The sequence below is a fragment of the Tamandua tetradactyla genome, chromosome 9 (assembly GCF_023851605.1).
Source record: "Tamandua tetradactyla isolate mTamTet1 chromosome 9, mTamTet1.pri, whole genome shotgun sequence".
In the NCBI taxonomy this organism is placed as follows: Eukaryota; Metazoa; Chordata; class Mammalia; order Pilosa; family Myrmecophagidae; genus Tamandua; species Tamandua tetradactyla.
Genome location: NC_135335.1, coordinates 4,780,324 through 4,806,594, shown reverse-complemented (window position 1 = coordinate 4,806,594; position 26,271 = coordinate 4,780,324). Strand labels below are relative to the sequence as shown.

At 56.1% G+C, this 26,271-nt stretch overlaps 1 protein-coding gene and 1 non-coding gene across 2 annotated transcripts in view; both read right to left on the bottom strand.

Annotated features, from left to right (window-relative positions):
• Nucleotides 1-5,006: 5,006 nt before the first annotated feature.
• TRNAD-GUC (transfer RNA aspartic acid (anticodon GUC)) lies at nucleotides 5,007-5,077 on the bottom strand. The gene has a single exon. It is a non-coding gene; the product is annotated as a tRNA-Asp (tRNA).
• Nucleotides 5,078-19,613: 14,536 nt separating this feature from the next.
• FGF3 (fibroblast growth factor 3) overlaps nucleotides 19,614-26,271 on the bottom strand; it is an 8,579-nt gene continuing 1,921 nt past the window's right edge. The window contains exons 2-5 of the mRNA XM_077114822.1: nucleotides 25,495-25,598; nucleotides 20,848-21,273; nucleotides 20,491-20,573; nucleotides 19,614-19,689 (exon numbers count right to left, since the gene is read on the bottom strand). Coding sequence (XP_076970937.1) covers nucleotides 19,614-19,689; nucleotides 20,491-20,573; nucleotides 20,848-21,273; nucleotides 25,495-25,598 — 689 coding nt within the window. The remainder of the gene's footprint in view (nucleotides 19,690-20,490; nucleotides 20,574-20,847; nucleotides 21,274-25,494; nucleotides 25,599-26,271) is intronic.

Below are 26,271 nucleotides of genomic sequence, written 5' to 3'. Positions count from 1 at the left end.
TGTTCTTGCCAGGCTGTGTGGCCTTGGACAAGTCACTCACCCTCTCTGGACTTCAGTTGATTTATCTATAAAATTGGTCCATAAAATTGCTAGGGCTTCTGGGAGGGTCAAATGAAGTAGGGCCCCCCTTGTCAAATGGTAGATCCAAGATAAATGTGGGGAGGGGAGAGAAGGAAACTTCATTTAATAAGAAGGTGGTTTTTCCACGGCCAGATCTCTGTCTCTTTAGGCCCTGAGATCTAGGAGGGGACCCACATTTGGTGGTGGGGGAAGCTAAGGAGACATGTCTGCAATGGCACCTGGACATGTTCACCTTACTGGAGGTTGGGAATTTTGTCCTTGGGAGTAGGAGGCAGGCTCACATGGTCATAGGGCCCAGAAGAGAGCTGAGCTTTGAGGTCCATCCTTACTTGTCTGAGGAGGGTCCTTCCTGCTGGTTTGCTTTTGGGAAACCCTGAGCCTTGCACCGTACCAAGATGAGACGTTTGGTCATCAGGTACATCCTCATTACTCCAAAAAAATCCCGATTAGATCTCTCTGGTCTGAAGAATATTACCTTCTCTTGGAAACACATATCCCAAGAAAAGAGGGGACAGAGAGTGACCGTCTGAGAGGAAGAGGTGCTGGGGATCACCTGGGTTTCCAGCCTTGTTCAGGAATGGCTAGAATCTATGGACAGAGCCACCATGGCTTTGCACACCTAAGGTTTCTCTCTTCTACAGGAGGCAGGCCGCCTGGCCTGGCTGGTCTGGGGGGCCACCTGGAACCCAAGCTTTTTTTCTCCTTCTGGCCCACCACTCTGCTGGGTGTTGCTTTTGTCCTCGTGTGCACGAGTGACTCAGCTCCCTTGCACAGCTTTAAGCTGGAATCCAAAATTTATCATACACCATTACAGAAACCATAATCTTGAGTGTATTTTGAATATTGACCTTTAAAATTAAAATTCTTCCATTGCTCTTTTAAGTATATCCAATGGCATCCAAAAGCCATAAAAAAATTGATGCCCACCATTTTTTGTTAAAAAAAAACACATGAACAAATTTTACTCTGGCAGCCCCAAATCGGAGACTCTTGCCTTTTTTCTATGCATTTATATTTCTGTCCATTTCCCCCATCAATTTTACCCAAAATTTTAATAATTTTAACCTTGAAAAAGTATTTCGCTAATCACCCTACATAGTTCTTGAGAGTCAAAGTATTTCTATGACTTGAAATATTTAAAAATTTAATGTGACTGTTAGTGCTACACGTTACTGTTCTGGGTTGTGATTTTATCACAATGATTAGTAATATGTAATTGCTCACAATAACACGAATAAACTCTCAAGTAATTGATAAGGAAAATATTAAACACAAAGTTCTATTGCAAATGAATCTTTTAATTTGTGATAGGGCAGGGTTATATTCCATATTATCGCTGAATAATATGGGCTTCTGCCTCCATTTCATTGCCATATTCCATTTCTATTGATATAAAGGCCGAGAAGCCTGGTTCACACAAATAAGTAGATGGAATGGGGGTTTCCATGTGGTTGTGTCAGGCTCCCAAGTCCTGCGTTTAAAACCACATAGCCTGGGCGGTACACCGGGGGCTCACTGGCAGAATTCTTGCCTGCTCTGCTGAACACCCGAATTCAATTCCCAGAGCCTTCCCATTCCAGACAAAAAGAAACACCCATGGAGAAAATACCTGTGGCCCACCCATCTAGTTATAAGAAGGAATGAAGCTCTGATACACGCGACAACGCAGATGGAAACGGAAAACATTTTATGCTAAAGTAGAGTACAACAGGACAGAAAAGAACAAATATTGTATGATTTCCCCTTAAATGAGTTATCGCTATGAGAGACAAATTCAGAGACAGGAAGTGGTTAGAGGTCACTAGGGGCGGGGAGGGGGAGGGGGGAGAGGGAGTTGTTGCTTCATGCAATGCAGAATTTAGGTTCGGGAAATAGTGGGGATGGTTATAAGACACTGGGAATGTACCTGATGCCACTGAATTTGCACTCATAAAAAATGGCTAAAATGGCAAATTTTAAATGATGAGTCTTTTGTCACAATTGGAAGAATCTTGCGATTTATCATGAAAAAGTATTTATCCGCCCTATCTGCTGACACCTCAATCAGCCCGCCCCCTCCCCCTTTCAATTTGTTGGCAACCAAGCTTTTTGGAGAAGTTCATTTTCAGCTTCTAGGTTTATCCAAAGCTCCATCTACCAAGACCTGTGAAAGAAGGATGAATCATGCCCGTTTCTCTTTTCCTTGGAGGCCCCTTGTTAAACCTAATATCATGAAAAAAATAAGGAGAGGAAAAACGGGAATATTGCTCATTTCAGTATGGCTCAGCCAATGCAAGAGTGATAGAACTCTCCTAATTCAGCAGGTTCTCACAGCTTGGAGCGGCAGGTTTAGTTCATGGGACATAAGCAGAGAAGGGGCGGGACCTGGAGGGGTGCCTGGAACACCTTGTTTGCTTTCCCCGCCTCTCTCAGGAATGACTTTGTCAGCTGCCGGGGTTTGGGAGACGCAGAAGCATTGAAGGCAATTGACAGCATACCCTAAGGTCACACTGGCAGGCCGGGAGAGACAGAGGGGTGTCACCTACACTGGAATCTTCCATTGTCCCTTTGTTTGGTGCCCCCGAGGCTTTTACACCTGGAGAGCTCTCCCCAGGAGATGGGCAGGGTGAGAGCTTGGGCTTTCTTTTGTAAAGTGGGAGAAAGAGGACTGTGAAAGGGGAAGTTTGGGGAAAAGGGAACCACTGGGACCCGCGCCTCTTCCTCCGGCAGGCACCGGGAAGCCTGGAAGCAGGAATGGAAGGGCCCGTGCATTCCTCAGGCAGGGAAGCTGCAGTTTTGCTCTGCTGGCAGTGCCTCCCCCCCTCCCCCCCGACCCGGGAAAAGGAGGAGAGCCAGGCAGGGGTCCGCTCCCCCCTTGTTTGCCAGTTTAGCCTTGGCTGACCTCCCAGCCCTGCTCAAACTTGGCTTCTCCAGACAGCCTTCCCTGGTCTCCTTGAGTCCAAACCCCAAAGCAGAGTGGTCGTACACACGTCCAGAAAGGAGGCTTAATGGGGTTCACTCTTAGTACACACCCCAAAGAGCCGAAAGCAGAGGCTCAAGCAGATGTGCATTATATCCAAAGCCAAAAGCAGGGAGCAACTGTATGTCCGTCCACAGAGGGCTGGAGAGACGAACTGTGGTCTACCCACTGCCTGGAAAATTTTTCATTTTTTATTTTAATGCAATTTTATTGATATATATTATATATCCACATTCCATGTAATCACCCAAAACATACAATCAGTGGCCCACAGTATCATCATATAGCTGTGCATTTACCATCCCAATAGAATTTTTTTTCCCTTTTTTTGTGAAAAATAACATATATACAAAAAGGCAGTAAATTTCAAAATACATTCCAACAGTTAGTTGTAGAACAGATTTCAGAATTTGGTAGGGGTTACAATTCCACAGTTTTAGGTTTTTGCTTCCAGCCGTTTTGAGATACTGGAGATTGAAAGAAATATCAATATAAATGATTCAGCAATCATACTCATTTGTAAAACCCGACCTTCTCTGTAAAACTCCACCATCACCTTTGATCTTTCTCCCACTCTTTAAGGGTATTTGGGCTGTGCCCATTCTAGCTTTTTCATGTTAGAAGGGGCTGTCAATAATACGGGATAGGGGGATGGAACTAGTTAATGCTCCGGAGAGGCTGGCCCCTCTGCATTTCAGGACTTATCTGGTCCAGGGACGCATCTGGAGGTTGTAAGTTTCTGGAAAGTTACCCTAGTGGCATGGAAGCTTTGTTGAATCTCAGACAGAGCCCTGGGCATTCTTTAGGGTTAACAGGAATGGCTTTGGTTGGGGGTTGGCAAACTATGACAGGTAGCAATGTCTAACTGAAGTTTGCCTAAGAGTGACCTCCAGCGTAGCCTCTCGACTCTATTTGAATTCTCTCAGCCACTGATATCTTATTTGTTACATTTCTTTTCTCCCATCTGGTTAAGACGGCATTGTTGACCCCACAATGCCAGGGCCAGGCTCATCCCTGACTCTCTGGAATATTATTCAGCCGTAAAAAGAGGCCATGTGACAGTGCAGGCTCCATCCTGCATGAGTCTCAAAAACACTGCACTTATTGAAAGAAGCCCGTTACAAAAGGACAAATAATAAATGATTCCACTTCTACGCAAGACCTAGCATAAGCAAATTCAAAGAGACAGAAAGTGAATTAGAGGCTACCATGGGCCAGAGAAGATGGGGCAGAGGAGTTACTGTCCAGTGGGTGCAGAGTCTCTGTTTGAGGTGATGGAAAGTTCTGGTAACGAAAGTGATGATGGTAACACATCATCATGAGTATAAGCAGTGCCACGGAATTGTACACTTAAAAATGGCTAAAATGGCAGCTTGTACATTATATGCATTTGTGACTTCACACGCAGAATAAGTATAATATAAATAAAGGATTAGGTGGGGACAGAAGGCACGCACTGGGACAGAATTGGGCGAACGGGGCTCTCATTCCCCTGGCCCGCCCAGCTCTAAGACACGGTGCCCTGGGAGCTGATGAGCCTGGCTGCTGTCAGCTGGCACCCCAGAGGGAGGTTGGGTGCTGGGGGGGGACTCACCTGGGCACAGGTGCGACCCATTCTATGTGCGCAGCCCCAGGTTCTGGCTACGAGGCTCCAACTAAACCGATGGCCTGGGACCTACAAGGGACACCCCCAGGCATCCCCAGAGAGCCAAACCCAGCAGGGTCCAGCAGTGTGGGCAGCAGGCGTGGCTGCCCCTTGTACCACACGCAGCTTCTGGCCTGCCCATCTGGAGACGCCTTCTCTTGTTCGGTCCTTGGCGATCCTGATGGGTAGGTGGGCTTTAGCTTTTTTTTTTTTTGTATGCTGTATGGTGGGGTCTCATGTCATCATTTTCCCATGTGAGTCTCCAGTGATTGCGGCACCATTTGTTGAATTTTTTTGTTTTGGTTGCTTGTTTTTGGGAAGTGCATGAGCCGGGAATCGAACACGGGTCTCCCGCGTGACAGGCGAGAATTCTACCACTGAACTACCCTCGCACCCCCTGTTAGCCCTTGAGGGCCGCATTAGAGGAAAAATGCTCTGTGCTGCGGTTGCTAGATTCCCACTCGGGGGAGAGAAGCCAAGGAGGGGACCCCTTTCCCTCTTGTTCAGGGCTGGCTGAAACAATAGGCAGGATGCCCAACCGGCGGGACCCCCCCAGCAGATGGGACCCGCAGCAGGTAAATAGTTTTTTCTCCACTTTCCCTCTTGGAATCATTACCCCCCTCCTCCAGTTGGACAGCCGAAGTCACCCAAGCTCGGGGCTGGCAGAGTGAGATTCAGGGTGGTGGGTCCAGTCTCGGAGGCTGGAAGGACGGCCCGGGTCTCCCCCCGGCCCCAGTCGTGAGCTCTTGGGCACATTTTGACCTCAGCATGCCCATCTGCAGAGTGGGGCAAGCACGGTCCCTGTCCCCCACGGGTGTTGGGGCTCTCTCTTCACCCCCCAGCTGGTCCTGCCTCCCTGACCTCACACTGTGGGTCCTTCCCGCCGCCGAGGCCAGGGACACTGGCCATCCGAGGCAGCCCAGAGGCCACTCCTGGCCTGTGCCTCCGGTCGCCTGCTAGCTGACGCTGGAGTCCCGTGCGGCTGCCGCGAAGCTCGAGAAGCGCCTCCTAAACCCGCCCGGACCCAGCCTGCTATTCTGGGGTCTTCTTTCAACTATTTTGGCAAAGACCAAATGGCAGCCTCCTCTAAAATAGACGCCCCGAGCCCAGGGGTCATTCCCTGAGCACCAGGTCAAGCCAGACCCCGCTTCCCACCAGCAGTGCCTTTGAGTTAAATACAGCACTCAGCATCTGGGGTGCCCATGGGGGCCCCACTTAGATACCGATGGGCAAGCCCAAGAACCAAAATAAGACATGCTGGCCTTCCAAGGTGCCCTGGCTTCTCGGTTGCACGCATGCTCTTACTCTCCTTGTGAACCCCCAGAGACCAGCCGGGTGGGGCAGCCAAGTCACCCCATTTAATTAGAAGCAGCAATGGCCGGGCCTGCAGCCTCCAGTGCCGGGTCCCCCTGTGCTGAAGGCTCCTGGAGGGGAGTCTCCAGCTCAAAAAGGCCTTTGGGACCCCGGGACCCCTCACTCCACCGAGCTCCCCACAAAACAGCTCTCATAAATCCTTCCCGTTTCCCCGGATTGCTCTCGCCAGGTGAGCAGTGCATCCACCTAAATGGTTTTTCTTTATCCTTTTATAATACCCACGTAATAACCGAGGAAATGTATCAGAACCAGAAAGGAACCCCAACAGTAAAGCTACCCGTTTCCAGCTTTAGTACAGATGCCACACTGCACTCCGAAGGCAACAAAATGGCAAAGCGACTCAGCCGTGCCCCCCTACTGCCTGGAACCGGGGCGCCGGCCACTGGCTCGGCCAAATGTGCTGCGATCCTCGGACTCCAGTGGTTTTGGCAAATGTCCTATTGCCTCGGCCACGCCCCCCTGCAGGTAGCAACGGAGGGCCCCCGGGGCAAGGGGGGCTGAACCCCAGCATCCCCGGAAGGGCAGTGAGTCCGAGCGACCTTCCTTGGAGCGATTCTTGGGCCGGGACATCTACCCTCTTTTTCTCAACGGCCTTGTGTTGGCATCAAGCCCGGAGAGATGCTCGAGCTTTGCCTTAGATGGCACTAAGTCAATCAACAAACACTGGTTGGGCGTCTGTCACGTGCCGCCTCGGTCCCCGGGGGCGCGGCAGTGAGCACGATGCCCCCTCCCACCTCGGCGGAGCAGACATTGCAAGGGGAGGGGGTGGGCACCAAGCTGGGAGTTAGCCACGGGGTGAGGTGCCCTCCTGGGGCCCCCTGTCTAGTCTGGGGGTCCTGGGTGCTTCCCCAAAGAAGCATGACCAGCATGAGGCAAGGGAACGGGTGGAGGAGAGATGCAGGGGGCCTCCCTGCAGGTGGGAGGGGCCACGGTCAGCTCTGTGTTTGAGGCAGCATCCCCCAGCCAGGGCCTCAGGGCACCCCCTCCCAGGGATGGAGGGCACGTTATACCAGACAGACAGTGGGTGCTGCATCTCCCATGGCCCTGGACCCACCTCCCCAGGATCCCAGTGGGCTGTCATCCCCACCTGCCCACCCGATGTCACATGAGCAGGGGCCAGCCTCCGTCCCCACTGCCCGCAGCACCTGCGGGGACCTGAGGCAGCCGTGGGGCTTTAGCATAGGAAAGCGGAGGGGGCCAGGGGCACAGGGAGGCCGGAGGTGTGGGGATCGAGCCTGGGGGTGGCTCCCCAGCCTGAGGAAGGCCTTAGGGTCTCAATATTAAGCGTGGTGAGAGCGCAGGGCGGGTTGTAGCTGGAGCAGGGCTGGTGGCCTCCCGTGAGCGGCCGGGTAGGGAGCGTTCGCTATAAGGTCCATAGCAAGAGTCAGCTTTGCCCGTGGTCCTGGACAGCAGCCGCAGGTGTCAATTAAATCATGCATGTGGCAGTGTTCCAATAAAGCTTTATTTATAAAAGCAGGCGGTGGGCCAGGTGTTCACCTCTGGGCCATGTAGAGTGGCAGCCTCCAGTGCACGGGACGGTTCCGGGACGTCCAGGGTCACGTGCTCTCATTTGGCTTGTTTGCCCCGTCTCTTTGTTGCCTCACTCCCCTCCAGTGGCCATCCTGCTCTGTGAACCCAAAAGGAGAAAAACACCACCTCAGCCCCACTCTAAAACGTGTAAAATCCAGTCCTGATAGCCATATGCATGGTACAATGATAAGAGCTCACACTTATTGGGCAGAGCATCTCATTTAGACTCACCGCAGCACCTGGAAGCAGGTGAAGGAAATGGAGCCCAGCCTTCAGGGACCCTGCGCGTCGGTCAGCAGGGCTGCAGAGGGCGTGGGGGGATTGCCCTGCAAGCCGGGGAGGGGCAGGTCGGTTCAGCTCAGCCGACTGGCCAGGGCTGTCCATGGGCTGCACGGAGCCCTGGACACACGGGAGCTGTGGCTGCGATGCACTTGGAGGTGACCACAAGGTTTTTGGGGTGGGAACACTTCTGTGGAGATCCGTTCCCATAACCCCTTGCTGTGTGACCCTGGGCAAGCCACTCACCCTCTCTGAGCTTCAGGTCCCTCCGATCTGAGAAGTTTCATGGTGCGGGTGAAAGGGGAATGTGGAGAAGGGAGGCGTAGACCCCTCCACCAGGGATGCTTCATGGGGTGGTTTTCGGAGCAGTGGGGCCCTGGCCGAGGGCAGGGTTTGGTTTGCACACGGCAGAGTGCCGCCGGGTCCCTGGAGCTTTGCCTTCAGCACAGAACAACCTCTGGGCCCTCAGGTCCCTAACTGTAACCCGAGAGCTCCGCCTCCAGCACAGTGGCAGGAGGGGCCGAGGACAACTGTCACACCAGTCACCTCCCATCAGGGGCCCGGGCGAGGGGATATTTGGTCTCTCACAAGCCATTGTGGTCCCCAGGGGAGGAGGGGCAGATGTGGACACACCAGAAGCAGTGACCGTGGCCCTCCGAGGGCCCGGCGAGATGGAGGGTGCGATAGGCCCCCAGGGGAAGGGGCCCTTCCGGCCGGCCGAGCTCCCCCACCCCCCGCTGCCCCAGCCTCTGACAAAAGCTGCTGGTCACGCCAGCCTGGCTGGCCACAATGCTGGCGAGGTGGAGGGGACACGGTGGCCAGGACTCACCCCTTGGGGCTCATGAGAGCCGCTCCCGAAGCCATCTGGACTTGTCTCTGTTTCCTTGAACCCTCCTTGGCTCCCCAGTGCCAGAAGGGAGATGTGCTGGCCTTGCCTGAGCTTCGGTCTCCCAGCTCCTGCCCCTGCTTACTGCCCCCCACTCCATGCTACCCCCACCCCACCCACCCTGGGGAGACCCCACCCCCACCTCCTCCATGGGGCTGACGCTGCCATTTCAAAGGGCAGTTGGGTTGTTGGAAAGCTGTCCAGCCCCCAGTCCACCTTAGGAGCCCCTCCCAGACTCTCAGCTCGGCCTCTTACCCCAGGACCTCCTAACCCAGGGGCTGATTGCCGCCCGTGCCCCCCACCCCACCCCCTGCTCCTCCCATGACACCCCAGCTCTTAAGTGTAGGGTCTGCCTGGCCTGGCCCAACTTCCAACAAGTGTTTATTTGTGGAATGAACAAGTCAGCCTGCAAATCCTTTTGTGTGGGGGAGGGGGAGGGGGAGAGGGAGGTTGTCTGGTCTTTGTAAACATCAGGACTTTGGGCGAGAAGCTGGATGTGTCGTGTTTTATTCAACTGGTTTGTTCCATTTCTACCTCCAGGTATTTTCCATGTGTTTTTTTCTGTAATGAACAATACGGTGATGAACATCTTCGTGCATGAAGTTCTTTTTTTCCCCGAGTTTGGTTTCTGCTCTTCAGAAAGCAAAATTAGTCTCTGGGTCTGGACAAGGCATTTGGGTCCCAAATTCACGGTCCTCTAATGCACCAGTTTACGGCTGACACAACATATATGAGCATGTCCATTTAACCACATCTTCACCAGCACTGGGTACATGTGGGATGGTTTTTGTTTTTTTTTGTTGTATTTTTTTTTACATTCTGCTAGTTGCTAGGCAAACAATGACACTTGATTTTTACCTTATTTTTTAAATAAGCTTTTTGTTTTAGAACAGTTTTAAATTGACAGAAACATTGCAGAGATAATGTAGAGAATTCCCAGACACCCCAGGCCCACATTTCCATATTATCAACACCCCACATTTGTCACAATTAATGGAGATCTACGGAGACAACTTTAGGAACCGAGGTCACTACTTAACTTGGAGCCCCTCCGTGTCCCCTGCTGTCCTCTTTCTATCCCAGGACCCCCTCACGTTTAGTGGTCACGTCTCCTTTGCCACCCCTGGGCTGGGAACTTCTCTGCCCAGCCCTGGCTGAGTGACTGTCACAGGTCTGGTGATGCCTGAATTTTATGCCTGGGTTCACTGTCTCTGTTTTTTGCTCTCAGTGCCCCTGACCTCAGCAGCATCGAGTGTTTCCTAGAAATCCTTGTGACTCTGGAGATAATATTTTGGGCTCTCTCATGGCATAGCTGGCTCACCCTGCCCCTTTTATGCCCATCTGTTTTCATTCTCTCTCGGCTCTGATTCCTCGGGGTACTTGCTGTGGGAGCTGGAACCTCACTGGGCGAAGCTGTGCTGATGCTTATATCCCTCAGCTCTCCGGGGATCTCAGGGGGAGACCCTGGGGGTGGGGGTGGGAGTGGGGCAGCAGCCTCAGGGATCTCTCTGCCAGAGAGGCTTCAGTGCCCAGGCGGCAGTGCCAGCTTCCTCGCCATTCAGCAGCACCTCCTGCAGGCCCCCAGCCCCTAGGTGGGCCCACCTGGCCGCAGTCACAGGTATTGGGTCAGGTATTGGACCCAGCGGCCTCGGGTCCTGCCCACCAGAGGTCCGCAGCCCTTCTCACCCGAGTCTCACACTGTCAGATTTGCAACGTTCCCTGTAAGGGGAGCAGGGATTGACACCCCCATTCTACAGGGAGATACGGGGGCTCAGAGGGCACGATGACTGCCCAGTTCAAGCAGCAGCGCGGGGCTGGAATCTGGGTCTGCTGGACCGCTGGGTTGTGCGAGGGCTTATGAAACCCCAATGCTGTGTGATCTTGGGCAGATGGCTTCACCTCTCTGAGCTGTGTCTTCAATGATAAAACAGGGATGATGGTGACAGTGTGTCTCCTAGGACAGTCATGAGGACCGAGTGTACACCCATGGCTAGGGCTCCTGGCCAGCCTTTGGTGATGCTTCTTGGGCTGTTAGCCCCGAGCCTCTCCTCGGACTCCTGACCAGTGCTCTCCTCCTCCCATGCTCATCCTAGCCCCTCCTGACCTGGAAAGGCCGCCCCGTCCTGGGGAGCTCAGATCCTGCTCTGGGAGCTGCAGCATCATCAGAAGAGGGAGGGAAGCCACTCCTCAGAGGCCATCTGCCCCCCTCCTCCCGGCAGTTCTGTCCAGAGCCTCAGTCAGGGCCCCTAAAGCCCCTCAGTCTCCAGATGGGCTGGGCTGGCCCCACCCGGCAGGATTTGGGAGCTGCAGCCTGTGCTGGCTGAGAGCTCGAGGTTGTGCTCAGGGAAGGAGGGCTGCCAGGGAGAGGCCCCTCGACCGGAGCCCAGGTCCTTTTGGGTGGGTGCAGTGCTGTCACCTGGCTGAGCCTCCGCAGGTGACGTACCCACTGGGGGACACCCTGAGACCAGACCCCAGGAAGGCGGCAGAAACCACCTTGGCCCCGCAGCCACCTCGCCCCCCCATCACTGTGGTGGGACTGAGAGCCCCGGGCCTGGCGGAACTGGGTGGGGCAGGCCGAGCCCCAGCACCCGCCCTCCCGTAGGGCCGGAGGCTAGAGGTCAGGACCTCCAGCACCCAGGGCCGGGGTACTTGGCAAAACGTTTGGAACTGGGCAGGCCACGGTGGCTCAGTGGCAGAGTTCTCGCCTGCCATGCCAGAGACCCAGGTTTGATCCCCGGTGCTGCCCATAAAAAAAAAAAAAGTCTGGAACTGGAGTCCTGTGCCCAGCCTGGGGTGGCCCTTGGAGTCTGCCAAGCCCCCAGATCGGTCCTCTCCCCTGAGATTGTGGTTCCGACAAAGGTGCTGGGCTGGCTGTGGCCTTTTAAATGGCATCTGAGGGCAGGAGTTCAGAGAGAAGCCTCAGCGAGCCCTTTAGGCTCTGATCTGGGAAGCTCTCCGGCTGGGCTGGGACCAGCAGGGGCTCTGACCTCCCACAGGTGGCCTCTGGCTGAGCTGGCAATAAATCTTGACTCCATTCTTGCAGTGGGGGCAGCATCCTAACACTCTGAGCATTCTTCTCCTGTATCCTGGACATTTGAAGAAGCCACCAAGGAAGAAAGGGAGTGGACTTGATGTCCCCAGGATGGTCCACTGGTAGAAGAGTGGAGGAGGAGGTGGAGGTGGTGCCCACTCTAAGGAAGGCTGTGGCAGAGACCTCCTCTATCCCCTCTTTCTCCTTGGTAATAGAAACCCTAAGTGTTGGTTGGCGTGTGGCTGCTTGAAATAAAGTCTCCATTTCCTAGCCTCTCTTACAGCTTGGAGTAGCCATGTGAGTAAAGTCTGCCCAACAGTACTTGCCAAGGTGAGCAACAGTGTGGAGTGTGGTTTCTAGGAGAAGTTCCTTGAGGGAGAGCATGCCTGTCTTCTTTGCTATTACTATTAGGGTGTGGGGGTGTGATGGCTGGAGCACAAGCAACAATTTTGCACTATGAGGTCTCATCTCATGGCTGAGCTAAATCCTAATTTATAGCGGGGAAGTAGATACTCTGGGAAGCTCATCATTACCAATCCTAACCCACTGGATTTCAGAACCAGGCTTTTCTGTGTACCTTGAGGTGGGGGTGGAGGTGGGGTGAATATTGGAAGGACCTGCCCTGCTGCTGACAGAGCCAGAGGTGCCTCAGAAGGTGAGCTTCAGGCACACCCACTCAGCCTGTCTCCCTCTAGTACAAAGCCCGAGGGGGTTCCCCAGAAGACAATGCCTGCATTTCAATGACTATGCCCTACCCCGTGCCCACACACTTCAGCAGAGGTGGCACTTCCTTGCCAGTTCACCCACCGGCCCCTCCTACCCGGGGAGAGAGTGTATGTGTTGGGAGTAGCCATATTTCCTCAGGGCCATCGTCTGGCCACAGAGTATCAGACCCAGGTTCCCCTCAGAACCAGCATCCAGTCTGAGCTCAGTCCTTTGCCACTTGGGACTTTATATCCCTCAGCTTCAGTCTCCCCACCTGTAAAATGGGTATCCCAGTGGCTGGGCTTACAGGGTCTCTGGAGAGTTCACTGCGATGCTGGGGGAAAAGCTCCCAGCTCACAGCATGGCAACCCAGTAAGCACGAGCCGCCCAACAGGGATGACCTTGAAATCTGGGACCCCTGGATCCCTCATCTGCGTCAGAATCCCCTGGGGACTTCCTAACACCCCATGGCAGTGCCTTTCCCCAGAATTCGGTTCGGCAGGTCCGGGGTAGGGCCCTGGAACCTGCATTTCCAACCAGTTCCCAAGTTCAGAGCCCTCACTTGGAGAGCCACGGGCTTAACTCAAGGACCCTGAGACCCACATGTGAAAATGAGCTCCTGCTGGAGCAGGAGGCTGGGTGTGAACATGAGTTTCAGTCCTTAGGAGCCGTGAGACGCAGTGGGGAGAATGAAAGCACCCGAGGGGGGCCCCACTGGCGCCCTGTGCTGAGCCAGGCAGGTGCCCAGTTACTGTCCTCCCGCCCCTACGTCAGTGCCAGCTGATGAGTTACTGTCCTCCCGCCCCTACGTCAGTGCCAGCTGATGTCCTCGTTTGGTACAGACACACGTCCTCTCTAGTACTCAGCACAAACAGTGACTCTGCTGCCCATCTCCTATACAGTCAGCAAGTCTTAGCACCTGCTGTATACCCTACTCCCTGGTCTGGGAGGTGATTCTGATGGACCCAGGCCTTCTCTGGCCCTTGTGCAGGGGATGGGCATTGGGCAGTGGTGGGGGACTGCGAGGGCTGGGGGAGTGAACCCTCTGCCCTCCGTGTGTCAGCGTGTGCACGCTGGGAGAGTAAGGGGCCACCTGCTTGTCCCATGTTCCTTTGGTCTGACCCTGATGACCCAGCTCCTCTCCCACCGCCTGGCCGGGGTGTCCAGCAGTTGCTGCAGACATGCCAGGGAGCCGAGAAAGCAACGTCATCCCCCAAGCAGGCCTGGGGGCAGCCAGGTCCTCGGAGACGGGACCCACCTAGAACATCCGTCGGAAAGTTGCTGCTGAGCTCACCGCCATCTGCTGGCAGGCTGTGGTACTGCAGGCAGTATGCCCTCCTAGCCCACCCCCAACCCCCACCCCCGCCCCACCTGCGCAGCCCCCACCTTCTGTCCCCTAAGTTGTCCCCAAGAGGTGGGAACGGCCTGACTAGTCCCGCCCTCACCAAAAGACCTGCGGGTGGGCCTGTGGCGACTTATTTTTTTAAATAACAATCTTATTGAGATAGAGCCCACAATCTGCACAATTCACCCCCTTAAAGTATACAGTTCAGTGGCTGCAGTAGATTCGCAGGGCTGTGTGACCATCTCCACAGTGTTAGAATATTTTCACCACCTGAAAAGACATCCCGTACCCATTAGCAGCCACTCCCCATTCCCCACGCGAACCCACTAGCCCGGGACAGCCCAATCCACTTTCTGCCTCTATGAATTTGCCTATTCTAGATATTTCACATAAATGGAATCAGACAGATATTTTATGGCCATTTGTGTCCGGCTTGTTTCACACAGCCTTATGTCTTCAAAGCTCATCCTCGTTGTAGCATGCTTCAGAACTTCATTTCTTTTTACTGCCACATAGTAATCCGTAATATGGGTTTATCCACTCCTCTGCTGATGGACATTTACGCCGTCTCTACTCTGTTTTAGCAGTTGTGAATAATTCTGGTGCGGACGTTGGTGTCCAGGTTTCTGTGCAGGCGTCTGTGTTCATTTCTCCAGGGTATCCTCCTAGGAGTGGGATTGCTGGGGTGGGTGGTCATTCTACTTCACCTTTTTACTTTTAATAGGTTGACTCACGTAATGTGAATCCCTAGGAAAAAAATAGAGCGGATTATTATTCGTCATTCATTTACATCTGTGAGATTACATCTGAAACTAAGTCAAGCCAAATTTACCTTTTCTTTTTCCAAAGGAAAATATGGCAGGCGCTAAGTGTCTTTGCAGAGAGCTTTGGAATCTACCTAAGAACAACTGGAGACACGTTGCCTGGAGGATGACACGTCCAGAGCTTGCTCATATGGCACCCCCATGACAGCAGGTACACGGAATGTCCTGTGCGCAGTGGTGTCCCCCAAGCTTCCACAAGGCTGGGGACGCAGGGAGCGCACGCTCCTGGCTGAGTGAGTGGCGTTGACATCCTCTTAACCAAGGGCTCCATGACTTGTGTCCTAGGGACTGCAGTGACGCTGCCGGGTGGAGCCTGATCTAGTCCAGCCCAACACCTGGGGGTCAACAATGTGGATGAATAGGACTCAAATTAAAAAAGGAAATTACAAGCTAGGAAGGGCAGCTGATTTATTCCAAGAATGTTAGGATTTGAAAAGACCTCAAAGGGTGGGAAAATTAGGTGACTTTAACAATTTAGGATTTAAAAGCATGGAAAATAAAGTCCTGTATCTAGGGTTAAAAAAATTAGCCATGCAACCATAGGATGAAGGAAACCTAGTTTAAGAGCACAAGAACCCAACATTTTCAATTTATTGCAAGCTCAGGAAGAGACAGCAGTCTGGTGTGGTGGTCAAAAAAGCCAGTGCAGTTCTAGGCTGCATTAAGAGAAAGGTGATGTCTAGGCAAAGGAGAGAGCCCCAAGGTTCTCTTCACTAATCCTGGTCATCTTTGGGGAAGGTACTCAGTTCTGGGTATCACAATTCATAAGGATCAATAACTTTTAACTGTGTGCTGGGCTATGGGGGAGAGGATCCAGGCTAAGGAATATTCTGGAAATAAGCACAGGAGAAGCCAAAGGAACCAAGGATGATTAACCCGGGGGGGGGGGGGGGAAGGTCTTTCTGGGGAGGTGGTGGGGGGAGGTTGAGGGAGCAGGGTACAGTCCAACAGTATGTTTAAGCATGCCACGCTGTCTAATGGAAAAGGGATTGAGCAACTGGGTTTCCTCTCTGAGAAGGGCCCTGAGACTGAGTACCGGGAGCGGGAAAGACAGCTGTGATCAATTGCTAATGTCTGTTTCGGGTGTGGGAAGGGGCAGCACCTACACGAATGTCAGTCGTCGCTGATTCTGCATTAGATGGACTTAGTACGCAAACTGCTGCATCAGCGAAGCCCGGGAAGGACACTGGTCCTGTGTAACTGAGACTGTCACGATCAAAGGCCACCCCTCTGCCCTGTGAGATGGCCGGCCCCGGCCCCTCCCCCACCCCATCCCTCGGAGTGGGTGAGGGGTGGCGGCAGGACCACCAGGACCAGGGCAGGTGGGTAAATGCAATGAACTTAGAAGTCCCTTCCAACTCTGGGGAATTTTACCTACTTTAATTTTTGAGGAGCTCCAACCTGTTTCCCATAGCGGCTGCACCACCGTGCCCCCCCCCACCCGTGTGCCACCATTCCCATCTCCCTTCCTTGAGCACCAGGCAGGGTGGCAGGACAAGTGTCAGAGCTGGGGACCAGCCTTCATGTGCTTCTCACTGGCTGTGTGACCTGAAGAAAATGTCTCAACCTCTCTGAGCCTCTATTTTCTCATCTGCAAAAGGCAAATAATAAGAGAAGGCAGCAGATACCGCTGGCCTTCTGCCCACATCCCCTTCCTCCTCTCTGTTCTATGAGCAGAGATCCCAAGACCTGGGCTTATTTGCCTGGGGGGACAGGCCAAAAGTAGGGGGGCAGTGACCGTCTCTGGGAGCAGCCTTCAACCAAAGATGGACTTGAACTGGTGGGTGAGTAGCCCAGGTGCCTGATCCCGGGGGTGGGTGACTGGTGGGAGACTGGCAGCATGTGTACAATTAACTATATAATTACAGACTGGGTTAGGCCCTGTGGAGGAAAATGACAAAGCACTGTGAGAAAAAATGAGCAGGGGTCCCGACTGAGAATAGGGTGGTCACAGAAGGCTCTCCGAGGAGGTGATGACCTGCTGAGAAGGACCCAGCCAGGTGAAGAGTAGTAGGCAGAATACTCCTGGCAGGCAGCACATGCAAAGGTCCTGTGGCAGGGAAGAGCTTGGGGTGGGCGGAGTAGGCTAGCTGGAGTGACAGCAAGGAAGGGCCAGGCACATGGAAGGAGGAGACAGAGTGGCATCCTGGCAAGAAGAGGTGATTCTTCTGAGTAAACCACTGAGGCTTGCTGCAAGATTGGAGGTTCAGCCGATTCTCCTGAGATGAGAAAAGCTTTCAAAAAGACCTACCTGTTCAGTGGGAGAGTTCATGGAAGGAAGAGGTGAGAGAGAAATGTTCTATGAGGACAAATGGAACCTGCCCTACCCTCTTCCCTGCAAACGTTCAGCCCGTGTCCCCGGTGGAGGCTGGGGGCTGGGGGTGCAGAACTGGGACTGGGGGCTCAGACTTCCCCTCCTGAGCAGCTGCATCATCTTACTTCTGTCCTGTAACCACCCTGGGGCTCACGCTCCACGTGGGGCCAGCGGGACAAGAACCCCTGCCTCCCGGAATTTGGGGGGCTTACGCAGTTCATTGCCTGGAGTGAGTCTGGAAGGTTGCAGAGTGATCAGAATGTGCTGGCATAGAGTGGGCACGCATTAAAGGGGAGTTTCTGACGGCTTTTACTAGGGCACCCCTGGAGGGTCCCAGAGCGGTGTGGCCATCACAGCAACTTGCATAAGCTTAGCCGACCATGTGCCAGGCTTCAGCCATCACTTGTTAGCGGGTTTATGTTTCACTGCAGCCTAAGGGGTAGGCGTCATTATTGTCCCTGATTCACAGAGGTGGAAACTGAGGCTCTGAGGGGTTAGAGAGACTTGCCTGGTCCCCCAGCCTGTGAAGGGGCCCTTGAAACTGAGGCCAGGTTCTCCTAACTCCAGGGCTTAGAGAAAAGTCTTCTTCACCGCTTTAGCTGCCCAGCCCAGGGTGTGGTTTTTGGTTGGTGTCAACACATGCTGGATGGGTAGGTGGATAGATAGACAGACAGATGATGGATGGATGGACGGATGGATGGATAAATGGGTGTGTGGATTGATAGCTGGGTAGGGGGTGGATGGAGGGAAGAGAGAGGGAGATTGGATTACAGGGCCACAATTCTGAACTGTTCAAGAGGCATCTGTGGTAAGACCTTGAAATTTTTATCTTGAAACCAATCTGTCCAAGGTGTGGGGTTTCCCGGGATTTCCCTCGTATCTTTCAGCATCCCCTCTTTGCCCTCCAGGAGATTGTCCCTCCACCCCCCACCCTGAGGCCCAGGTGAAAGGTGGGCGCTGCCGAGAGGGACCCTGGGAGAGCACACTCGACTCCTGACGCATCTCTTGGGCTGGAGAATCAGTGCCTGGTGCTGCCTCTGCCCTCTCTGGGCTTGTGGCTATTTCCTGCCTCTCCAGGGGTCCCAACATGGGACAGATGGGGAAACTGAGGCTGCAGAGGCAGGGGCCACGCGGGGCCACGCGGCTGCACGTGTTCACGGTCGACGGAGGTGACGGCCACGCGCTGCCACGTTTGATCCCAGGCAGGTCTGACTCCAGACTCCAGGGCCTCGTTTCCCCCCCCGGAGACCTCTCGCCGAGTTCCCCGGAGGCACGAACACAGACCCGGGCCCACACCCGGGACCTGTGCGGGGTAACCCCGCGGTACCCCCGTATGACAGCTGGCGAGGGCGGGCCCCCGCTCCTGGGGGCTGCGTGGAGACCAGGCCTGGAACGAGGTTGAGGTAAGGTCTGCTCGGACGGGCGGCGCTGATCCCAGCCTGCCTGCTCACCTTTCCGCGTGGTGGGGGAGCCTCCGACCCTCCAAGGGGCCCAGAGTTCGGCACCAAGGCTCAGTCCTCCAGGACCCAACCCCCCTGCTCCATCCCAGCCAGGGAGGTCAGGGCTGGGGCTCAGGGGTCCTCCTTTTTTGTTTGTATCCTGTATGTGGGGGTCACATTTCATTCTTTCTCCGTGTGACTCTCCCATTACTGCAGCACCATGTTGCATTTTTTTTGGGTGGAGGGCGGGAATCGAACCCGGGTCTCCCACATGGCAGGTGAGAATTCTACCACTGAACCACCTTTGCACTCTCATGGAGGGGCATCCTCCTTTTGACTTCACCCAGAGGCCAGGCCTCCTTTCCCTGTGGGGCTGGCAGCTTGCTTCCTCCCAACAGGACGAACAGGCAGGCAGGGGTGGCCCACTGGCCACCCCAAGGTCCCAGAGACCTCTGGCACCTAAAGACCCTGCCCTCACTCTGGCTCCTGCCTCTCTTTGCTCTCCTGGCTGGGCGGGCGGGGCTGATGGTCTCACACCTGAGAGAATGGGCCAGGCCAGGCAGGGAAGGGTGCTGGGCTCACGCCCCCTCCCATTTTCCTCTCCAGGAGGTCCCACCCCTCTACATGCCAGGACGCCCCCTCACCTCCTGACTCCCCTCGGCAACAGAGCAGAGGCTCCAGGCTGCCCCCTCCCCACCCCCCAATAGGGGCTCCGGGGATGGGCATGTTCCAGGAAGGAGGGAAGAACTGGGAGGTGACAGCGAGGCCGGGAGACGCTGAGGGCTGGGGGGGCCTCCTGTGATCCCTGATGGCACCTCAACGGGCCCCTTCCTGGCCAGCCGTGGGGACCCGGCACCAAGGACCCATCAGCCCCCACTGGGGCTCTGTGAATTGGGGCCAGTGGTGCCTCCTTCCTGGGCCCCGGCTGCCCTTTCTGGGGTGAACATGGTACTTTTGGGGGGTATCTGAGACGCACACAGACCTACACCCCAACACCCTGAGCACAGCGAGCCCCGATTCCCCTCCCTGGTAAGAAAAGCCTCTCCAGCTGAGCAGACCCTTCTGTCCAGCTGGCAAGTGTCCCTCAGTGACTATAGCGGGGCACGCCCAGGGGACCCTGCACAGGATGGGCTTGGCTCAAACAGCCCCAGGGCTGCCCCCCCATAGCCGGCAGAGGCCCCCACTGCCCCCCAGGAAAGCCTCATGGGCCCCAACGCAAACCAGCAGTGGTCGCGCTCTCGGGCACCCCCTGGGCTTGCTGTGGGGACAGGGTGCCCCTGCAGGGGACAGGCGTGGTGGCTGTCCAGGCCGTTTGGCTCCCACGTGGGCCACTCCAGGTGACCCACCCCACGCCACGCCAGGAGGCAGGGAAGGACCCCCAGAAATCACTTCGCCTTCTGAGCCTCACTCTCTCAGCCAAACCAGGAGGTACAAGGATAGAGGGGCTGGGGGCGGAGGCAGGGGGTGATGCCGGCACCACAGAGAAACCCGAAATTCTCCAGGGAGAAGCAGTTGGCTGCAGCACACGGGATGCTTTTCAGAGTTCTGGAACAAGGGAAGGCTCTCTCTCTCCATGCACATACATACACACGCATGTATATTCAGAGACACATGGGGAGACACACACGCACACGTGCTCAGGCATGCACACGCACATTCACAGGCACACGCATACAAGCATGCAGACACTGCAGGAATCCATGCACACGTGTGCACACACGAATGCAGGCCCAGGCAGGTGCAATCACTTTTGCACACCCACGTGCATGCACGTACACAGGAGTAAGCCTGTTCTTTTCACCCACATAAACTATCCATTGATCTCAAAAATAGGAACTTCCCAAACCAGAGGATTAAGTTGCATCTTCAACCCAGTTTCTCGGAATAAGGTCGCGCTTCCTAAGATCACAGGGGCTGTGAGCAACTCCCAACATGGGTCTAAACGAACGGACTTTCCTGTCACCACAAGCAAATAAGTTCACCTAAGAGCTGCCAGAGCTGCCTCGGGCTGCGTTATACTCTGTTAAATAACAAAGTAGAATAAAGACACTTTAATGTTTCCGATTACACAAACCCACCGCATTTGGCTGGAGGCTCCTGGGCCGGCTGGGGCGCCCAGATTCCAGGCGGGCTCCCCGGTGGCCGAGGGGTAGGGGGGTCCCTAGCCAACGACAACCCACAAGTAACTTGCCTCTAAGTCATCCCTCCCCTGTGCCCCGAGCCGGGCCCCCCACCCCAGTTCTGAATTAACCCTCGTTTGTGGAGACCAGGATGGGTGAGAGCACGTCCTACGGACCCCCCAAAGCAGGAGCCAACGCCGAAGCAAGAAGTGGGGGGCAGGAGCAAGGAGCGCTGGGAGTCAGCTAGGAAATGCTGCCCTGATGGGGGGCCAGGAAGGAGGCACGGGGGCCCCCCGGGCCTTGGCGGGTCCTCGCCTGGCGCTGCCCGGCCCGGCCGTGAGCTGTGCGCCCCGCGTGGCCAGCGCCAGCTGCGTCCTCCCGGGCCGGGGCCGCGCGCCGCCTCCCCGGCTGCCCCGGCCTCCACCGCCGGGCGCCCTGGACAGGGGGTCCGGGCAGCGGTCCCCGGGGGCCCGCGCCGCTCTGCAGCAGCCGCACCATCTCGTGGTCCTTGGGGTCCAGCACGCGCGGCAGGAACAGCGATGACTTCTGCGTGCGGCGCGTCCTGCAGCCCCGGCGCGGCCGGCCCTTGCCATTCACCGACACGTACCACAGTCTCTCGGCGGTGGGCGGGCGCCGGGCCCCGGGCCCGCGGGGGGCCGTGGGGTACAGCCGGGAGGCGTACGTGTTGTAGCCCAGCTCGTGGATCCGCTCCACAAACTCACACTCGGCGTTGTAGCTCTCCTGCGGGGACGAGACGCCGTGGTCAGCGGCCCTGGGCCCACCCCGCAGGGCTGCTCCTCGCCAGCACCTCCCTGCCGCCCTCTCTGCTCCCCTCCCTTGTGGGGAGCTTGGCCTTCAGGGTTCAGCTCCAAGGCCGCTTCCTCCAGGAAGGCCTCCCTGATGTCCCCAGCATCTGTCCATGTGAAGTCGTGAGGGCAGAGCAGAGGCAGGGCTGCCCGACCCAGGGACCCTGAGCTGTAAGGCTGGGCAGACCTCGGCCAGGGCCAGACGTTTGGACAGAGGAAGGAGTCGGCACCCCAGATGTCTCTTGAAGAAATTGCATAAAAGAAAAAGGAGCCATGCAGAGGAAGGAAGGGGAGCCGAGCCCAGGCTCTCCAGGTCAATGCTGAGGGTGGGTCCTGGCTCTGGCACCCGAGCTCCAGGAGTCACCATCCTTGTCCTGAGCTGGGGGACACAGTCCCTGCCTCACAGCTGACCCAGTTTATGGACACACGAAGCCTGGCGTGAAGTGCGTGCTGGAGGCACACCCCAGGGAGGGCAGCTCTTAAGGCGAATTCAAAGGGTGGCGTGTCCCAACACAAGCTGGGGCTTAGAGGGAACTCGTTTTGTCCATGGAGCTTGGGGGCTCCTGGGAGGGAGGACGGCAGGTGGACTCTGCTCACTAAGCGGGGCTCACTAAGCAGGGGGACAGGAGGTGCCAAGGCCTGGCCGAGGGGGTGGGGGCACACTCAGCAGAGGCTTCAGACCCTACTGAGGGTGGTGGGCATGCCAAGGGCCACCTCCCCAGGGGGACCAGGGGAACCTTCCCCACACGGTGCCCAGGGACAGGGGCAGGCAGCTGGAAGGGCCTGCCAGGGGACAGGAGTGAATGGGCCTGTCTCGAACCTGGGGGGGCGTCCTCATGTGGGTGGGGGCGGCTGGAGGATTCAGACCACATGATGGGAGGCAGCTGACAGCTGGAGCTCAGGAATAGCGTGCCGTGAGCAGCGAGATCTTTAAGTCAGATAACACGGAAGCCCAGAGCAGATCAGGGTGAGGGGGTCCTGTGGAATTGGAGGTGGAGGCTGCTTCTCCCCCCACGCCCAGCCCCTCCATTGCCCTTCTGCCCTTTAGTGGATGCCCGAGGCTCCCTGGAGCCTGGAATGGATCCCAGTGCTCAAGACCAACCTTCTCGCTTTAGAGATGGGGAAACTGAGGCAGAGGGGCGGGGCCAACCGAGAGAGATGTGATGCTGTTCAGTTCTGCGCCCACCCTTGTGCAGTGAGGGGCTCAGGGCTGCCTGGGGCACGAGTGAGTGGGCTTGGGGCAGGCTCCCCCCCCAACCCCAGGTGGGCGCCGTTATCTGGCTCCCACTGTGGACTGTGGGACTCAGGGGCAGGGCCCCTTTTTCTCCCAAGCCCCTCACTCCACCCTGATCAAAGGGTGGCAGGCCATGTGACTCCAAGGCCCTCCAGAGCAGCTGCCTGCACCTAGCAGGAGGCCGAAGGAGGGACAGCTCAGGGACAGGGTCACAAGCAATGGCAGTGGAGGCTCACCCATGGCAGTCCTCCCCAGAGCCACCCTACCTACTGCCCCACCCCGGACCCTGTTTTTAGTCAAGTTCCTCCTTAGAGCGGCCCCCACCCCAGCCCTACCTGACTCGCCCTCTTCTCGGGGAGCTGCTCCGCCTACCCAGTCTCCCCAGCCTGCCCTGAACCCCAAGGGACCAGCCCCCTGGGAGGGGCCAGGAGAGCCATGATCGGAGTGCTGATGGACACCAGCAGACTCAGAGACACTGTTCCCATAGGGGTAGCACTTGGGGTGAGTTGTGAGGGCTGGGTGGGCATTGTCAGGGCAAAGGCATTGTTTGGAGACACACGAGAGGATCCAGCTGTTGGAATTGGGGCATGTGTCACATAGTGACGGCAGGAGATGAGGGCAGAAGGTGGTCTGGGCCAGCTCCTCTGAGTTGAGCTAAGGTGTCTGTATGATAATTTATGGGTGATGGGAGTTCTGGGGGGACAAGATTTGTATTTTAGGAAGACTCCCCCCCCAGCAGATATCTAGCACAGTATGTGGGATGTGGTAAGTGCCCAAGAAATGTTTGACTGATTGATGAGTTCATGAATGAATGCCTGGATGAACAGGTGGTTGGATTCATGGATGGAAAGATGGATGGATGGATGGATGGATGGACGGACGGGTGGATGGGTGGATGGATGGATGGATGGATGGATGGATGGATGGATGGATGGATGGATGGGTGGGTGGGTGGATGGATGGATGTGTGGAAGGATGGATGTGTGGGTAGATGGATGGATGGGTGGGAGGGTGGATGGATGGATGGATGGATGGATGGATGGATGGATGGATGGATGGATGGATGAATGGATGGATGGATGGGTGGGTGGGTAGATAGATGGATGGGTGAAGAGATGCATGTATGTATAGGTGGATGGATGGATTTGCTGGAGAAGGAAAGAGGCTGGAGGACCTCTTAAGGCTGGTGCTATGGTTCGGGTGGGAAGTGATGAGAGCCTGCAGTAAGGGTGCAGGGCCTGGGAGTAAAGCAGGGGGAGGCGAGAGGTATGGATTGAAGAGAAAGATTTCAGGAGATTGTGTCTGAAGATTTGGGGGTAGACTGAAGGAGGGGCTGAGAGAGAGGGGATGTGAACTGTTATTTCCAGCTGACCTTGGGTTTGAGTGCCCTACCGGTGGGGCAGTAGTAAAGCAGGGGAGTCGCTGCTGAGCCGGTTGGCATGTGCTGCCCTCTGCCTGGGGTTTCTGAGCCATCCGGGCTTTCAGAAGGAGCTCACGGCTGGCGCCAGGGTGTGGTCAGAGCATGAAGGCCAGCGGCCTGGGGGAGCACATAGGCTGGCCTAGAGGAGGCGGCAGGAAGCTGGCTGAGGGCAAGACCTGGAGGAGCCACACAGACAAGAGGCGGATGGCTGGGAGCCCAGGGACGGTGGTGCCCAGAGCGGGCACTCCTGGTGCCAGGTGATGGAGAGGGCAGCCGGCTGTCACCCCTCTCAGGTGACCTGCAGGGCTTCCCCCGAAGCTGGGGCCATCAGCTCTCAGGTCAGAGAGAGCCACAAGTGGTCCCTCAAACATGAGGATCTCCCAGATAATGCTTTGTTCTACCCCCCTCCCCAAAGTCCGCAGCTTTGTCCCTCACAGGAAGAGATGGCAGAGGTTTGTGGCTTCCCCTCTTGAGGCAGGCCTCCTGCTCTGCTCCGTGAACTTCCCCAGGGGAGACAGGCCCTCCCCACAAGGGCCCTGGGGTCAGAGGAGACAAATGGGGCATTTGCCTTAACGCATTTCTGTTAGTAAAACAGCTAAAAATCTGCAGTGAAATAATGAGCTTACAGGAGGGTTTTCCTGCAGCTCTGCTGGATCCCACTTTGCCTGACTTCAAAGAGGGCAGGGAAATTCTGGGGCTGTTCCCCCTGCAAAAGTGACTGAATGGAGAGATGAAACTGTGAGGATACCCGCAGGCCATGCAGGGCATGTGGGATGGAAAACCTCTCATTGCCCAAGGACCCGTCAGCCTATTGCATGTAAAGACTAGTTGGAGGGAGCACGTTTCCAAGTTACGCGTATTTTACCCAGTGTATTCCCTGCCCCTGCCCCTGGGGGGTTGTGTGCTGCCAACGCCCACAGAGCAACGAGACCCCTTTATGTTTGGAGGAAGTTGGGGTGCTGTCTAGACTGGGCACCAGTGTGCCTGAGAGGTGGGGTCCCAGCCCCTCTCTTGCAGCTCTTGGGGAGCACTCACTGCGCCCAGCTGGGCTCCATGCTCGTTTTCCCTGCCCCCAGGAGAGCTCTGGCTGCCCAATGGAAGACCTTTGGTCCAATGAACCCCCTTGCATCACTCCAGAGTGGATCAGTTTGTTTCTGTGATGATTTGGGGGACAATCTCTCGCCTGCTTGAGAGCAGAGACAGCTGATGGGGGTGACAGCAACGCCTGGGGAAGCTCTGGAGGATTCAGGGGGTGTCCGCCCCTCTGGGTATCCTCTCCACGTTCCACACTCCAAATCACTCAACCCAGGAGCTGATTAGAGCAGAGCTGCTGGGAACAGCTCTGGGCGTGAAGTCACAGGGCTTGGGGGTCTGGCCCCAGGTTTTGAGCCCCCACACGAGACCGGGCAGAGCCCTGCCCCACCCACGCCCCCGGTGTCCCCGATGTGATGCTGGAGATGGCTGCCCAACCCCTGCCCGCCCACAGGACCAGCCCAGCTCACCGAGGCATAGAGTCGTCCCCTCTTGCTCATGGCCAGGTACCGGCCGGAGAAGAGCCCCCTGATGGCCACAACGCCCACCTCCACGGCCGTTATCTCCAGGATACCTGGAAGAGACCCAGAGGTGTGTCACGCCTTCCCCTCCCACACACCCACGGGGGGAGAACTGACACCAGCCTCACCTTGCCCAAAGCCACACCCAGACAAGGACTGAGGAGGGAACACCCACCCAAAAGGTAGGAGGAGGGGGGTGGCGGGCTGTGGCAGTTCAAGGAAGGGAGAAAACTGGGAGCAGGGGGGACGGCGAAGGGGGAGTAGCAGGGAGGGCTTCTCCAAGGAGCAGAATTCAAACCCTGGGGGGCAACGATAACATAAACATTTAGTGGGTGCTGACTCTGTGCCAGGCCCCCTTGTCTGGCTCAGAACAGCTCTGGCAGGAAGAGGCACAGCCTGAGAGGCAGGAAACTGAGACCAGGAAGGGTAAGGATGCCCACGCACCACAGGAGTTGAAGCTGGAATTAGCTGCAGCTACAGAAGCCTGAGCTCTCCAGCCACACTGCCTGCACATGCGGCGTCCCAGGTGGAGAGGGAATGCTCCTGTACTTGAAGCCGTTGGGTGACATAATCTACACCGCGAGGTCCCAGCCACACCCATCCGGCACGGGGACATGGGCGGGAGACCATGCCACCTGCAGGCGGGTGTGCCAGATGCTCCGCACAGGCAGATGAGATCCCTCAGTAAAGCCCCCCAGGAATGGCCAAGCTCACCCACTCCTCTAT